The sequence below is a fragment of the Odontesthes bonariensis genome, chromosome 11 (assembly GCF_027942865.1).
Source record: "Odontesthes bonariensis isolate fOdoBon6 chromosome 11, fOdoBon6.hap1, whole genome shotgun sequence".
NCBI lineage: Eukaryota > Metazoa > Chordata > Actinopteri > Atheriniformes > Atherinopsidae > Odontesthes > Odontesthes bonariensis.
The window spans coordinates 19443704-19459412 of NC_134516.1; the positions used below are offsets into that span (position 1 = coordinate 19443704).

General features: G+C 44.0%; 1 protein-coding gene across 4 annotated transcripts in view; it reads right to left on the reverse strand.

The window, feature by feature from the left end:
• The window catches only part of LOC142391795 (gamma-aminobutyric acid receptor subunit alpha-5-like), a 33975-nt gene extending 19255 nt beyond the window's left edge, over nt 1-14720 (reverse strand). For 3 of the 4 annotated variants that reach the window (XR_012770606.1, XR_012770605.1, XM_075477865.1), the window contains exons 1-6: nt 14639-14720; nt 14164-14245; nt 13293-13417; nt 9037-9104; nt 7809-8029; nt 1252-1334 (exon numbers count right to left, since the gene is read on the reverse strand). Coding sequence is in view for 2 of the 4 variants with exons in the window: in XM_075477865.1 (XP_075333980.1) it covers nt 1252-1334; nt 7809-8029; nt 9037-9104; nt 13293-13417; nt 14164-14245; nt 14639-14654 (595 nt within the window). In the remaining 2 variants the exon portion in view is untranslated. The remainder of the gene's footprint in view (nt 1-1251; nt 1335-7808; nt 8030-9036; nt 9105-13292; nt 13418-14163; nt 14246-14638) is intronic. The other variant, XM_075477866.1, reaches the window with a different exon arrangement.
• Nucleotides 14721-15709: the final 989 nt, after the last annotated feature.

The window sequence follows — 15709 nt, forward strand, 5'->3', positions numbered from 1 at the left end:
AAACCCTTCATTCTGGATATGTTCTTAAGTTGATAAAAGGCTGATTTGGTGACTGATTTGATATGATTGTTGAAGGTCAGGTCTGAGTCTATCAGCACGCCGAGGTTCCGGACTTGGTCTTTAGTTTCTAGAGACGCAGGGAAAAGAAGGAGATCTTCTCCGGGGGAAACTGTGGTGGGACCTTCAGAGAGCTGTGCATAAACCTCAATGAGCTGAAGCAACTGAAAACACTTTGTTGGTTGTTTGAACAAGGTTTTACTTGCCTCATTTTAAGACCTGGGGAACACCAGATTATTTCTGTCATGTCTCGATACGTAAAGCCTTAGAACTGATCGAGGGTTTGCCTTCGTCTTCTCGTGACCGTCAGTAAGAAGGTCAGAGGTAGGGATGAGAGGCGCTTCACCTGAGCTGGGGCGCTTCACCAGGGCAGACCTCTTAAATCCAACTGCCCCCAGGTACGGGTACGCAGGTACGAAAGATGACAAACGTTAGAGGCTCTGGATCTCCTTGTGCGGATCCTAATCAGCGTTTCCATTCGCGTATCATTCCATGCAGCGGTATGCTTTTCCAGCTTTAAACTGGGATGACTGGGTTACTGCAGGTCGGGGGAAGGCCCCGCACTTCCTTGCTCTGTAATTGGATTGTGCTCGAATGTGTAATCTGACATCGTGAGGTGAGGTGGGGTGGGGCAACGTCTCACTAAAATCTGAGGATGAGAGCCTCATCCTTTTAGCCCAACAGGCTCCTGAGATGTGGCATTTGGCCAGATCTGCCTTTAAATACCGCACAAACGCTGCGAGGGCGCACGTGGGACAACGCGCCCCGCCGATAGCCTAATTAGGTGTAAAAGAGCCGCGGTAATCCCTTCTCATCGGGATTGCATTGCTTGTTGTGAGGAGGGACCGTAAACACCGATGGAGAAACAAACAGCGTGTCGCATTGCACCTTAACTCTGACCTGTGGACACAAAAAAAAAAGTTTCTTCTTTGCTTTCAAGCGACAATCAGGAAGTGATTAACATTAAAGTGAAGGAAGCAGACTCAGCAGTCTTGATAATGACTTTTCAGCCGGCTCTCCTGAAGCGGAGACGCATTATTCGCCTCTACTAGAGTCCTATCGTTGTCTAAATTTAGACTAAACCTATGTGAAAACCTGCTGCATTAGGCTGCGAAATGCCGTTGTGTAACAATAACAGCAGGGATTATTGGAGGCTGCGAGAAGAGGACGTCCACAGCAAGGGGTTTTACTCACAGCTGCCGAACTTGAGCGGGCAGGCGTGAGCGTCCATGGGGAAGTCCTCCAGCTGCATGGGGCATTCTGCCGAGATGGTCAACCTGAGGCGAAACACATCAAAAACACAGAAATGTCTTCGAGCACCGACTGAACACACACACCATTACAGGCACAGCTGCAACCCCCCCCCCCAAAAAAAGAATTAGATTATGAAGGAATTTCAAGGAAAGTTTGACTGTTTCATCACTTTGCAGATGAACCGATCCTGAGAGCTGAAGTGATAACACCGCCACCTAGTGGTCAGAGGGCGTCTCTGCAGCTTTCCCCTCCCCAGAATTCACACAGAAGCGTCACAGTTTAGGATCTTAAGCACAACTTAAAACCTGTGTCTCGTGATGAAATGTCTCTTAATTGCTTGAAACAAAAACAAACAAAGCTGGAGCTTCTCCCATTTCATTTCCTGCTGACAAATCGCTCAAACTCTGCGACGGATTCAGTACATCACACACACCTCATCATTCTTTTAGTCTTTTTTTCCCAGCTATCTGTCCTAGATTGGATCAAATCCCTGCGGGTATTTCCGCTCTTTACGTGATGATGAATAGTAATGCGGTGTTATGGTGATGTGGGTTCACCGAGGCTAATGGGCTGGGTGGCAGAGAATTAGCTGGAGCACGAAAACTCATTATATTAAAGGTTTTATTTGCTGCTTTCACCATTAAGGCATACCTCGACATTAGTTACACAGCAACACTTTTTTTTTTTTTTTCCCCGTTTTACTGAACTACACATCGGTTTAATTACTGCTGCGTTGCCAGGTTTGACACAAAATCCACTCGAGACATGTTTCTTTCTGCTCTGATACCTCCTGGGTGTACGGCGTGTATATGCTGCGGGAGGTTCCCCAATTAAATCAATAAGGCGAACCAAGCATAACAAAGTGGGACGAGAAAGCCACTTCTGGTTCCCATGGAGATGAGGATTCACATCAGTGAGATATCAGGCAGACCGAGGGACTGTGTGGAGGCATCTCGAGGAGGGGGGACGGGTGTCTTTGGGATAAATAAAGGAGAACAGGGCCGTCGGCAGTCGAACCGCGTTCTAATTATTCATGTGGCCTTGCCCCATTAACGGGATGCAGAAACCTAAATAAGACGCTTTTAAGTCAGAGCCTTTGATTTAAAGCACTGTGCAAATGTTTTAAGCAAGCCCTCGTTTCTTTGTGTGTTGGGATTGAAACAGGAAACAACTGATTTACTGAAACTAACATGAATGTAAAGATGCCAAACAAGGCAAAACCAGAGTTTTTACCAGTTCTGAGCAGCTTTAAAGTGAATATCTGCTCTGAGCTCCTTTATCCTCCAGCACAGCCTGAACCCTCTCAGACCAGCTTTCTTTAAGGAGTCTTCAGGAATAGTTCTTACTTAATACTTAATACTTCTTCTTTCCAACAAACATTCAAAGAAATAAACATTTTAAGACACAAATCCCTCTCATTTGTCTGGTTTCAGATGTCTAAAATAAATCTGAAATGGCTAATAAATGAATAAATGTTAAAAAAAAGACGTGGATTTATATTGTTGTCTTGCAGTTAAATTGGACACCTGTGGCACATGTTTGTCTCACTTTATGAGCCAATAATAAACTTTGTGCGAGAAAGCAACTTCAGAACAAAGATCACGAGCTCAGAGCTGGCAGTATTTATCCAACCGCCACAAAAAGCAATGAACGTATCGGCTGAATACAGTTATGTGGAAAGGTCATGAGCCACAACGCATTTCTTTATAAACTGCCATCAAAACAGTAATTTATTAAAAGATATGCAAACATAAAGGAAAATACACTTAATAAAAGGTTTAAAACAGAGTTTTAAAGTGAACATCTGCTCTGAGCTCCTTTCTCCTCCAACTCAGCCTGAACCCTCTCAGACGAGCTTTCTGTCCTTTCTTTAAGGAGTCTTCAGGAATAGTTCTCCAGGCTTCTTGAAGGACATCCCAAAGCTCTTCTTTGGATGTGGGCTGCCTTTTGTTCCGTTCTCTGCCAACATGATCCCACACTGCTTCAGTAATGTTGAGCTCTGGGCTCTGGGGAGGATTCATCCCTCCATCAGACCTGCTGCCACTGATTTTCAGCCCACTTCTTGTGTCCTTTGGCACAGCTCAGCCTTTTCTCCCTGTTTCCCTTCCTTAAGAACGGCTTCCTGACAGCCACCCTTCCATGGAGCCCATTTCTGATGAGGCTTGGGCCAACAGCAGATGGATCAGCTGAAGGTCCAGATGCATCTCTCAGCTCCTGTGTCAGGTCTTTGCTGGATTTTTTCCTCTTTCTTAAGGACATCACTTTCAGATCCTGTTCATCTGCTGTAGATAGTTCTTTAGGCCTGACACTTCTTCTTCTGTCCTCCACTGGTCCAGTTTCCTCAAATGTTTTAAGGACACACAGCACACCATGCTGAGATATGCCAAGTTTTCAGCTAACAGCTCTTTGGGAATCACCTTGTTGCTGCAGAAATCCTGTTTTCTGTCTGTCAGACTGTGTTATCTTTGCTGTTTTTCAGAGAGGAAACTAAAGAAATGGGAACAAAGTGCCTAAAGATCCAATTTAAAATGGCTTCTTTGCTAAGTTGTCTGTTCTGTGTGGACACAACACTGGTTCATCCCTTGAGTTAGGAGCCCTTTTTCTGCCTGAATGATTCATATGTGGCTAAACGAACCAAAGAACTGGACCTGAAAATTAGTGAAAAAGCAGAAAATGTCCAAAGAAAGTTTGAAAGACCTTCAGTTTTTCATAGATGCAGCTAAAGAAATGGGAACAATAGTCAAAAGCTGCTATTTAAAACTGGTCTGCTATGTGTTATTCCTTTTTTATGCTTGAAGTGGCTTAAACATAGCCTGGCGACGCCATCCTACGTACTTCCGCCCAAAGATTTTGGCTCCGCACATAGTCTGGCCAAATCCCCCTACCTCGGTTCGCTCAGTGTTTTGCCAATCAGCAAACAGTTGCGAGTGGTGACGCAGAACTCACGCGCGGAGTCCATTGTAGTCCATATAATTGTAGTTCAACCGCAGCGGAAATAAACATGGCGACGGAAGAACGCTAGAAGCTATCCATGAAGTTGTCTCAACTCTGGAGAGCATTACACAATTAAAACGAGAGCAAGAGGAGAATGCCTCGTCAATTTTGTTGGTGGCAAGGATGTCGTAGCTCTCCTTCCAACTGGCTTTGGGAAAAGTTTGATTTATCAAATGGTACCGGTATAATGAAAGCGGATGTGGGAAGCGTGATTCGCGAGCTAGAGCCTCGCGAGAGTAAGCATGAACCTCGGCGCATAACCAACGTCATTTCTAAACATTATGATTGGTTAAGGGAACTCCGTTACTCCAATGAATTTAAGTTACTGGGTAAGGTCCCGCCCTCCATGGAAACGGATTCCTCTTGGGTTTTCCCAGACTGTTTGACAGAGTCAACAGTCGGCTTTCGCCCAGGCTAGCTTAAACAAGCAAAAGCACCAAAAGCATTTGACTGAAAATGAGTGAAAAAGCAGCAAATTTCCAAAGAAAAACTTTGAAACACCTTCAGAAAGTCTGGAGAACTATTGATAAAAAAACACTTTAGAATTATTAGAAGAAAAATCTGGCTGCTTGGAAGCAAAAAAAGGCTTTAAATCTCTGTCGGTGCCCCTAAGAATTCAGAGGAAAACCCCCCAAAGGGCTCTCGCACTGATAGGAAACCTTAACTTGACGACAGGTCCGACCTTGCAGAGGAGCAGAGTATTTGGTCGCCATGACGAAGAGCTTTCAGACGCTTAAACCACTGACGAACCATCAGTCTTTTCACACAAACGCGCCTATTTTTAAATCTCGTGAGAAATAACTACAGCAGACCTGTCGGAGGTGTTCAAATGTTAAAAATGAAGCTTCATCACACCACAAGCATGGATGAGAGCAGCGGCCCGGATGGCGGTCATGGTTAACGTGCTTTGTGTTCATGTTTCAGGTCGGTGAGGATATACACTGGAAAAAATCTAAATCTTACCAAGTATATTTTTCTCATTGAGTATCTCATTACACTTAATATAAGACACAACTGCCTAATAAGTACTATTTCAGCCAGATATAGGGACTTGTTTAAATACAATACATCTGGAATATCTTGTTAAGTGAAAACGTCTTGAAAACAAATTGTTTTGAATCATATTTCACATGAAACAAGCTTTTTTTCTGACATTTGAAGAGGTTTTTAAGCTAATTTCAAGATCACTTTTAACTCAAAAGTCCCAAATGTCACATCTTATTTCAAGAAATCTTGACAAGCCGATTTTCAGTAGTTCCATTGGCAGATTTTTTTGCTTATTTCAAGCAAAAACGTCTTGTATTTGTTGTTTTTTTACTTATTTTTGGAGGGGCATTTTTTTTCCAGTGTAGTGGACGTGGATACCACACAGACTATCAGTTCTTTTATGGGCCATTATGAGGTCCATTTTTTCCGCAGTTACCTCACAGTTGGGCTGATTATCAACAGGAATACTTGTGGATAAAAATGTTACGCTGTGCCATAGCCACGTATTGTCTGATGGAGACTGGACCGTCCTACGTGAGATCTGCTGAGAAGCAGAAATAACAGAAGTGTGAATCAACAGTTTCGCCACTTTTCTGGCGCCCGGGCATCTGGGGGGGCTGTCGAGTTGTTTCTCTGACTTTCTGAGTCTCGGGGTGATTTTTCTTTCTACTGGAAACTCATAAAATCCAACTTCCGACAGCCCAAACGCACAGAAACACTGATTTTGACATCCGTTACCGTGGCAACAGCCAGGGCTTTCAAGCATTAGCATGGTCCTTTCCAGTTTTCTGAGAATTCTTAAGAACGTGGTGACGTGTTTCAGTCTGTTTGGACCTGTTAAAACATCAGCTTTGATAATATGGGTGATTTTTTTAAGGAAAAGAGAGAAAAAGGATCATTTTGTATAAAGTTGGAAGCAGAAAAGGAGAACTTTGCTCATATCTGAGGTCGGTTTCCGGTGCACACACGGCTTGTTGTAACTTTAAAGTACCCAGATGGTCAGCGTGCGTGCGCGTTTCGTGCTGGAAAACGCCGCGAGTGCCGCCTGTGGTTAAGCTCCGCTGGTAATGACGAGCACAGTAGTGTGACAATCAGACGATTAAAAACAGCCGACTGCCGCTGAAAGAATCCGATCCTCCATCAGCACGAGCTGATGCACAGTTTTACATTTCCATTAGGTTCCACACACAAAAAAAAATGCGCGCACTTGCACAATCTCTGACTGGCTTAAGCCTTAAGGTTAAAGGTTAGTGTTACGACGACTGATTAAAGCAGAAAACACTGCTCGACATCTGCGGTGTGTGTGTTAAAGAGTACGGCTGGTGCATGTGATAGAATCTGCTCCTCTCTGGCTGTGAATGTTTACATGTAAAGGTTGCTGCCTGGAAATAATAATCTACCCCACATCCAGCATTATTCTGCTGGTCTTTGGCACGGCTATCAGGGTGCCATCATCTGTGTTACAGTCCGACAGCTCGTGAACCACGAGGATAAGCCCGGAATTATTCCAATTCCCTGGTTCAAAGGTCGCTCGGAGGAAGCTCTTCCCCACTGACGCCAGGGTCCCGTGTTGCAGTTTTAAACAAAGTAATCCCAGATAAATGTAACAGGTTGGCCAAACTGGTTGTTTTTGTGCCAGAGAAACAGAAAATAAACACTCGGCTGAATAAACTAAGGCAGCCAAAGGGCTCATTTAAGATAATCGTCCCTCAGGTTTGTCAAGCGAACACCGTTTGGTGTTCGTCTTGCGTGGAAATGTATAAAAACACTGAGACTAAATGTTTCCGTTTATTTTCTGGTGTGAAAGCTGACCTCGTTTAAACCATCGGCCCCAATTAGAACCGGATTACAGTGAATTGGATCATAATTATCATCTTTAAAGCGCCTTGAGATCAAATTTGTTGTGATTTGGTGCTTCATGAATGAATTTGATTTAATTTAATTTGCTTTCTGGGGTCCAGGTCGCGTGTTGGCGTGTCGTGGTTGAAGATATTGGTTTCTGCATCAGCTTCTTTTTGTCTGGTTGCTCTAATTCACCCCTAAATTACTGCCAGAAAATGACGGTTCACAACGAGGCTGCTTTTAATAATGTATGAAGTCCCTCTGCTGCTTTTCTTTGTGACACACTTCACTCTGCTTTATATAAGACTAAGTGTCCTAATTTGAGTTAGGAACAAAAAAATCGAATGAATTTAAATGTTTGTGGTACATTCACTTCCTGCTACATGGATTTTCCAAAGCTGGCTGCAGTACATGTAACAGACCACTGGGTGTCGCCATTCTCCTGCAGTCTGAGCCACATTAAAGCTGCTTTCAGTGTGTTCTCTGTACAGTCACAGCTGGATTGTTTTCCTCTGCCCTGCTGGCTGCATTCTTCATCTGTATCTTGAACATTTGTGCTTCTCTGTGAATATATGGCACATAAATGCTGTTTGATAAAGTAAAACCGCTGCCAACCTTTGGTTCTTGTTGCATTATTCAGGACCGTAGAAATGGCGGTCTTTGTTGTGGCTTACCGCATCGTGTAAAGCAAAGTGCCGTCGTCCTGCAGCCGGAGCAGTTTGTTGGGCGTGGTCATGTTGTGAGCAATAGACTTCTTCCCATTAAGGAAGAAGGTGTCGGGGGTCCAGATGTTGCTGGCCAGCAAGTTGTTCAACGGCAGCATCTCCATGGGCCCTTTGAAGCACAGACGCTCATCCTTCCAGCTCTGACGGAAGAACACGTCTATGGTGTATTCCTGAGACCGGCAGTCATGGAAAGAAAGACGTTTGCGCGTTTAAAACATTTTCTGTAAGTTCATAGGGTGCGTTTAGTGGAAAATAGCTGTGAAATGTGAACATTTTGGAGCTTGTATCTGTGTAATGAGTCTACGTGTCAACTCTGTGCTGCTTCAGAACAGCACAATCTGTGGTTTTAATCTATCTGATAAAGAGTTAAACGGGGTTAAAATTAGCTTTATTTTCTAATTTAACATTGTGAAACTGCAACACAGTTGGCCTCATAAGTCATCTGGAGTTGTAGAGATACAGAAACAGGACACTGAGGTGTATAAATCCATCACAAACTCACTCCAGTGTGAAATATTGACTCGCTTCAAGCTCTGAAAAACAAATACCCACAAAGCGAACTCCAAACACCACCCAACAGAATAATGACGCTGTTAGCTGACTGACACGTCGGCTCTTCTGGACCGAAGAAACATTCGGGTCTCTCGCCACAATCCATTAATCAGCCATGCTTCTCTGACAGGACCTTTTTCAAGGTGGCAAAGTGGCGAGTTTGATAACTGCTGTGTCAAAGTTTGCCGAGGATACGGCAGAATGTAATGAAAGATTTAATGAAAAAGGAGATTTAATGAATTTTGCTACCCAGGTAGAACGTTTTAGTTCATGGGAGACGGGCTTAATAAAGGAGTGAATCATTTGGAACAAAGTTGGAATGGGCCGGCCACATTGGATTAAATTTGAAAAGTTTAACTCACCCACATGAATTTCAGCACATTTGCAAGCAGCCAAAGAGAAAAAAATTTAAAAAAGCCAATCTTCAAAGACAAAAGTAGGACATGAGCGGCATGAAGCGGCATGAAGCAGCATGAGCGGCGGTACCAGTCTCATGAAATGTAAATATATGTCTAAAAATACCCACAGCAGCCTGGATGGGCTTTAGAGATGTGTGTGTGTGTGTTTGTCCGGCATCGCCAATTTCCCTCCGTGTTGCTAAAGTGTTTGCTGTGGACAAACTCACCATCTCTGTGTCGGACACAGGGCCGAAGCTGGTCACGAAAATGTTGGTCTTGATCTCCGTGACGTTCTCTGTTGAGGGAGCACAGTCGAGGATGTTAAGGGAAAACAGACGCTTTTAGTTTTTAATTCATTTAATTATTCTAAGTTATCTAGACTGTTGCTTGTTCCGCGACAGGTGTGAATTTGTACATAGCGAAGACACGACAGGTGTGAATTTGTACATAATCTGCTATAGCGAAGACACGACAGGTGTGATATTGTGCATAATCCGCGATAGCGAAGATGCGACAGGTGTGAATTTGTGCATAATCTGCGATAGCGAAGACGCGACAGGTGTGAATTTGTACATAATCCGCGATAGCAAAGACGCGACAGGTGTGAATTTGTGCATAATCAACAATAGCGAAGACACGACACGTGTGAATTTGTACATAATCCGCGATAGCGTAGACACGACAGGTGTGAATTTGTACATAATCTGCGATAGCGTAGACACGACAGGTGTGATATTGTGCATAATCCGCGATAGCGAAGACAAAACAGGTGTGAATTTGTGCATAATCTACGATAACGAAGAGGCGACAGGTGTGAATTTGTGCATAATCCGCGATAGCGAAGACAAAACAAGTGTGAATTTGTACATAATCCGCGATAGCGTAGACACGACAGGTGTGATATTGTGCATAATCCGCGATAGCGTAGACACGACAGGTGTGATATTGTGCATAATCCGCGATAGCGAAGACAAAACAGGTGTGAATTTGTACATAATCCGCGATAGCGTAGACACGACAGGTGTGATATTGTGCATAATCCGCGATAGCGTAGACACGACAGGTGTGATATTGTGCATAATCCGCGATAGCGAAGACAAAACAGGTGTGAATTTGTACATAATCCGCGATAGCGTAGAGACGACAGGTGTGACATTGTGCATAATCTGCGATAGCGAAGACACGACAGGTGTGAATTTGTGCATAATCCGCGATAGCGAACACAAAACAGGTGTGAATTTGTACATAATCCGCGATAGCGAAGACACGACAGGTGTGATATTGTGCATAATCCGCGATAGCGTAGACGCGACAGGTGTGAATTTGTGCATAATCCGCGATAGCGAAGACACGACAGGTGTGAATTTGTGCATAATCCGCGATAGCGAAGACGCGACAAGTGTGAATTTGTGCATAATCCGCGATAGCGAAGACGCGACAGGTGTGAATTTGTGCATAATCCACGATAGGGAAGACGCGACAGGTGTGAATTTGTGCATAATCTACGATAGCGAAGACGTGACAGGTGTGAATTTGTGCATAATCCGCGATAGCGAAAACACGACAGGTGTGAATTTGTGCATAATCTACGATAGCGAAGACACGACAGGTGTGAATTTGTGCATAATCTACGATAGCGAAGACGCGACAGGTGTGAATTTGTGCATAATCCGCGATAGCGAAGACACGACAGGTGTGAATTTGTGCATAATCCGCGATAGCGAAGACGCGACAAGTGTGAATTTGTGCATAATCCGCGATAGCGAAGACGCGACAGGTGCGAATTTGTGCATAATCTGCGATAGCGAAGACACGACAGGTGCGAATTTGTGCATAATCTGCGATAGCGAAGACACGACAGGTGTGAATTTGTACATAATCCACGATAGCGAAGACGCGACAGGTGTGAATTTGTGCATAATCCACGAAAGGGAAGACGCGACAGGTGCGAATTTGTGCATAATCCGCGATAGCGAAGACACGACAGGTGTGAATTTGTGCATAATCTACGATAGCGAAGACACGACAGGTGTGAATTTGTGCATAATCCGCGATAGCGAAGACGCGACAGGTGTGAATTTGTGCATAATCCGCGATAGCGAAGACACGACAGGTGAGAATTTGTACATAATCTGCGATAGCGAAGACGCGACAGGTGCGAAATTGTGCATAATCAGGGATAGCGAAGACGCAACAGGTGTGAAATTGTGCATAATCCGCGATAGCGTAGACGCGACAGGTGTGAATTTGTGCATAATCCGCGATAGCGAAGACACGACAGGTGAGAATTTGTGAATAATCTACGATAGCGAAGACACGACAGGTGTGAATTTGTGCATAATCCGCTATAGCGAAGACACGACAGGTGTGAATTTGTCCATAATCCACGATAGCGAAGACACGACAGGTGTGAATTTGTCCATAATCCACGATAGCGAAGACACGACAGGTGTGAATTTGTCCATAATCCACGATAGCGAAGACAAAACAGGTGTGAATTTGTGCATAATCTACGATAGCGAAGACACGACAGGTGTGAATTTGTGCATAATCCACGATAGCGAAGACACGACAGGTGTGAATTTGTGCATAATCCGCGATAGCGAAGACACGACAGGTGTGAAATTGTCCATAATCCACGATAGCGAAGACACGACAGGTGTGAATTTGTGCATAATCCACGATAGCGAAGACACGACAGGTGTGAATTTGTGCACAATCCACGATAGCGAAGACAAAACAGGTGTGAATTTGTGCATAATCTACGATAGCGAAGACACGACAGGTGTGAATTTGTGCATAATCCACGATAGCGAAGACACGACAGGTGTGAATTTGACCATAATCCACGATAGCGAAGACACGACAGGTGTGAATTTGTGCATAATCCACGATAGCGAAGACACGACAGGTGTGAATTTGACCATAATCCACGATAGCGAAGACAAAACAGGTGTGAATTTGTGCATAATCCGCAATAGTGAAGACACGACAGGTGTGAATTTGGGCATAATCCACGATAGCGAAGACACGACAGGTGTGAATTTGGGCATAATCCACGATAGCGAAGACATGACAGGTGTGAATTTGTGCATAATCTACGATAGCGAAGACACGACAGGTGTGAATTTGAACATAATCCACGATAGCAATGCCACCTCAGGTGCACTGTATCTTTTACTGTTGCTTGTTTTTAATTCATTTTAATAATTTTATTTGTTTCTCTTTACATTCTTTTATGTATTTTTAGTGCTGCTTTTATTCTATGTGAAGCACTTTGAATTGTTTTGTACATGAAATGAGCCATACAAATAAATTCGACTTTGACTTTAGTAAGTCACTATCCCTTTAAAGCCATCCAGATTAAACGGTTTCTGCGTGCACTCGTACACGACCGTCTATGACGCAAGTTTCGTCATCTCAAAGCGTTCAGAAGTCCATCTGAGGACTGCGTCCAACTCAAAACGTGGCGGAAAACACATCGGACATTATATAACATTCAAAAGAAGACACTTTCATATAGATTACTAGTGAGTAGTCCCTCTTTGGGTGAAAAGTAGGTCCCGTTTTAAGGAGAAACTGGATCAATGTGCATGCATTCAACGCTCCAGACCCCAATCACACGTAAAGCCAGCTTTACACATTCGACAAAACTTGAATGACATTGGATGACATTTTCTGTCAACATTTGAGTCTTCCACAGCCCAAACTTAGCCTGTGATCTCAGTGATATAAGAATGAATTGAATTGAATTGAATTGAATTTGCGTCATCTGTACAATCATGAGTGGAAATCTTCATTCTGGAGCCGCTACGATTGGCTCGTTCTGTTTCAGAGCAGCTCCGTGGACGCTGAATGAAGGCCTCCGTGTTTTTCTGGTATGTATTTATAGGTCCTCTTGCAAAGGGGTAGCAACCGTTACCAAGATGCGAGAGCGTGCTTCTGCCATGACACATCGGGCCTTTTTTTCTTCCCGTTACGGGACGACTATCGGATGAATGCGGCGACACGGTGAACGCAGAGTTCAGATGTCTCGTAGACGTTTAGAGGGGAAATCGAAGTAAGTGCCGAGATATTAGAGAAGAAAATGACAAGCTTCTATTTGAGAGAAAATAAATCTGAATGGGAGTTTGTTGGCTCTCAAGGTTATCTCCTGTTGCCACGGTGAGGAGCGTGAATAAAAGAGCACAGAGAGCTGCATTCTGGTTGTTACGAGGGTGAGCTCAGATTATTTGCTCTGCCTACTTATAAGGAAAGATGCATACAAGTACAGAACGACACGCAGGCTCTGACACCGACATGTGTGGGCCTTCTTTACCGCTGCACATCTGCCCGAGCGGTCGCCGTCCCTACCCCCGGTATCTGCCAGTTTCAAAGAAATCAAAGCACGCTATCGCAGCAGGAACGAGAGCCTCCCACTGCAGGCTTTGTCTTATCGAGACTAGAACGTAAGAATACTGTTATGTTAGGGGAAAAACTGAACCTCCGAGCCCCGGCCGAAGCCTGTTGTCGTAACCGTCCAGCAGCCCGTCCAGGATCCTGGTGAAGACGGTGCTGTTGTCGTTGGCGCCGGTCTCCTTCTGAGCCTCCGAGGAAGACTGGCCGAGACTAGGAAGGGCGAGGAGAGAAAACATCCCGGCGTTAGCACGTCAAACACCACATGGTTATTGTGATTAATTAGCCTGCCCGCATCAAGGACACACTCGGCGTGATTAACTATTAAACATAACTACCGCTTTCAACTACCAGTAGAGATAATTAATGGTTATGTGATATGGTATGTGATCCAAATGCAAACAAAACGAAGCTCTCCCTCTGAATATGGCGAGAAACAAGGCATTTTGTGTCGAAGATGAGCATTTTTCTGTTTTTTCGAGATTGGAAGGAGCTGCGACGATGAAGCAACTCACAGCTGGATTTGAACATGTCATCTCAAAGTCACTGATGGACTCGGATGAGAGCGAAATATGCCAGTGAAATTTAGATTTACTGGCGGCTTTGCCTCAACACTGGCGAGAGATTTCTTTCTTTTTCTGCTTTCTTTGAGTGCAAGACAGCCGCTTAGGCAGTGCTGTAGCAGAGGGCAGCTCAGATATGCCATCAATCCTTGAAAGGGAGACGGAGCTGGCAGGAATCTGCAGCAAGAGATGTAAGAAAACTACAGGAGCTGCGTTTGCCAAAGAGCAAAATGGAACAGTCAGAGCTGAGCATATGCAACAGAAAATCAAAGTTGTGAGACAGTATGCTCTCGCTGGTTCAAGGCTGTGCACTTTAAGCGGCTTCAATAAGTTGATAAATCAAATTCAGAGCAGTTAAAACGACTGTTTCGTGTGTGTTTTCTTCCTTGTTTTTACCTTTTATGGCTTCCGCACAGGATCAGGAGCGAGAGGACGAGTCTTGCCATGACTGTGATTCTGTTCACGTTGTTGTCGGGAGCTGTGACACACATCCACACACAGAAATGCATTAACACAACAACAAAAAAACGGATGAATAAACAGATAATAAACTGTGGATTTATGAAAATCCAATTAAAAGAACGCAAGCGGGGCAAGATAAAACCTCCCAATCTTTACACTGACTGGGACTTCACAAAGAGAAATAAACGAAAAAGCCTTGTGATTAAAAGGCTGTTTATTTGTTCGAAGCTTCCACTGCGTTTGAAAGCAGCGCATTACAATTCAGATGGGCTACCCCCTCTCCTCTCCTTTCCTCTCCTCCAGCATCACCTTTTTTTGATTCTCTCCATCACCAAAAAACATCAAGCGGAATCTTATTCCTATGTGCCGATAATTATGAAAAGGCTATAATATAATAAAAATGGACTACCTGGATGCAAATCCATCACAGCAAGCTCTTGATTCTTTTTTTTTTTGGACCAGCCTCTGGTCGCTGTTCCTCTGGGGGGGGGGGGGGGGGGGGGGGGGTCTCCGTCTGCAGCGCTGAAACTGAACTGGACAATCACCTAATCCCCGTGCTCGTCGGTCGTCTCACCTCCCCCTCCTCTTCAGCTTCTCCACCATGGGGCTATTTCTGCTCTCTGTCTCGTTCCCCTGTCAATGAGGAGGTGTTGTAGTAGTCTGTCTGCTGCTCTCCTCCTATGAGGCTTCAGCGCTTTGTTTCTTCAGCGGCTGCTGCCTGCACCGCGTCTCCCGCATCGCCTCCAGAGGTGTTGCAGCGGCATCGCAGGAGCTGCCTCTGTTCAAGTCCGCCTGCCTCGAAGGAGACTGGGTTCACTCCACATTTTTTTTTTTTTTTTTTTACTGTACCGCCTACCCCCGGTGCAAGAAAATACACAAGTGCTGCTGCGGCAGCGGCTAATAATTTTTTAAAATAAGTGTTCCACATTGGTGGGTTGTGAGGGGAGGGAGGCGCCCTGGCAGCGCAGCTGATGAGAACAAAACCGGGTGCGGGTTTTTTTTTTTTTTCTAACCCTACCGTTCAATCCAATATCAAGCATTTCCAATCATTTTCAATCTTAAGTCTTTTTTTTTTATTTATTCCTGTTAAACTACTCTTTTAGACCTTCAACTGTGCAACCTGTTAAACACGAATTAGCAGAATTAGTAGTTTAGCCATTTTATCAATGACTTTTAAAAAATTGGCCATTAATCCGAGATACATTTACATTACATTTAGTTAAAAAGATTGTCTGATGTTTTAAGTGTCAGTTTTTACTGCTTAAAACCGTTTAATCTTTAATTCATTACTCATAGTTAACATTTACAAAAGTATATCCAGTACATTAGCTGCATTATTTAGCTTTCAAGCTAATTAAGGTAGCTAAGTAATTTATCTTCCATTTTGCATTAATGCTAATTCAGTACATTAATGCTAAGTTTACTTTCAACACACTTAGCATTAATGCTAATTACGTAAGCTTTCACTCTTTAATAGTTA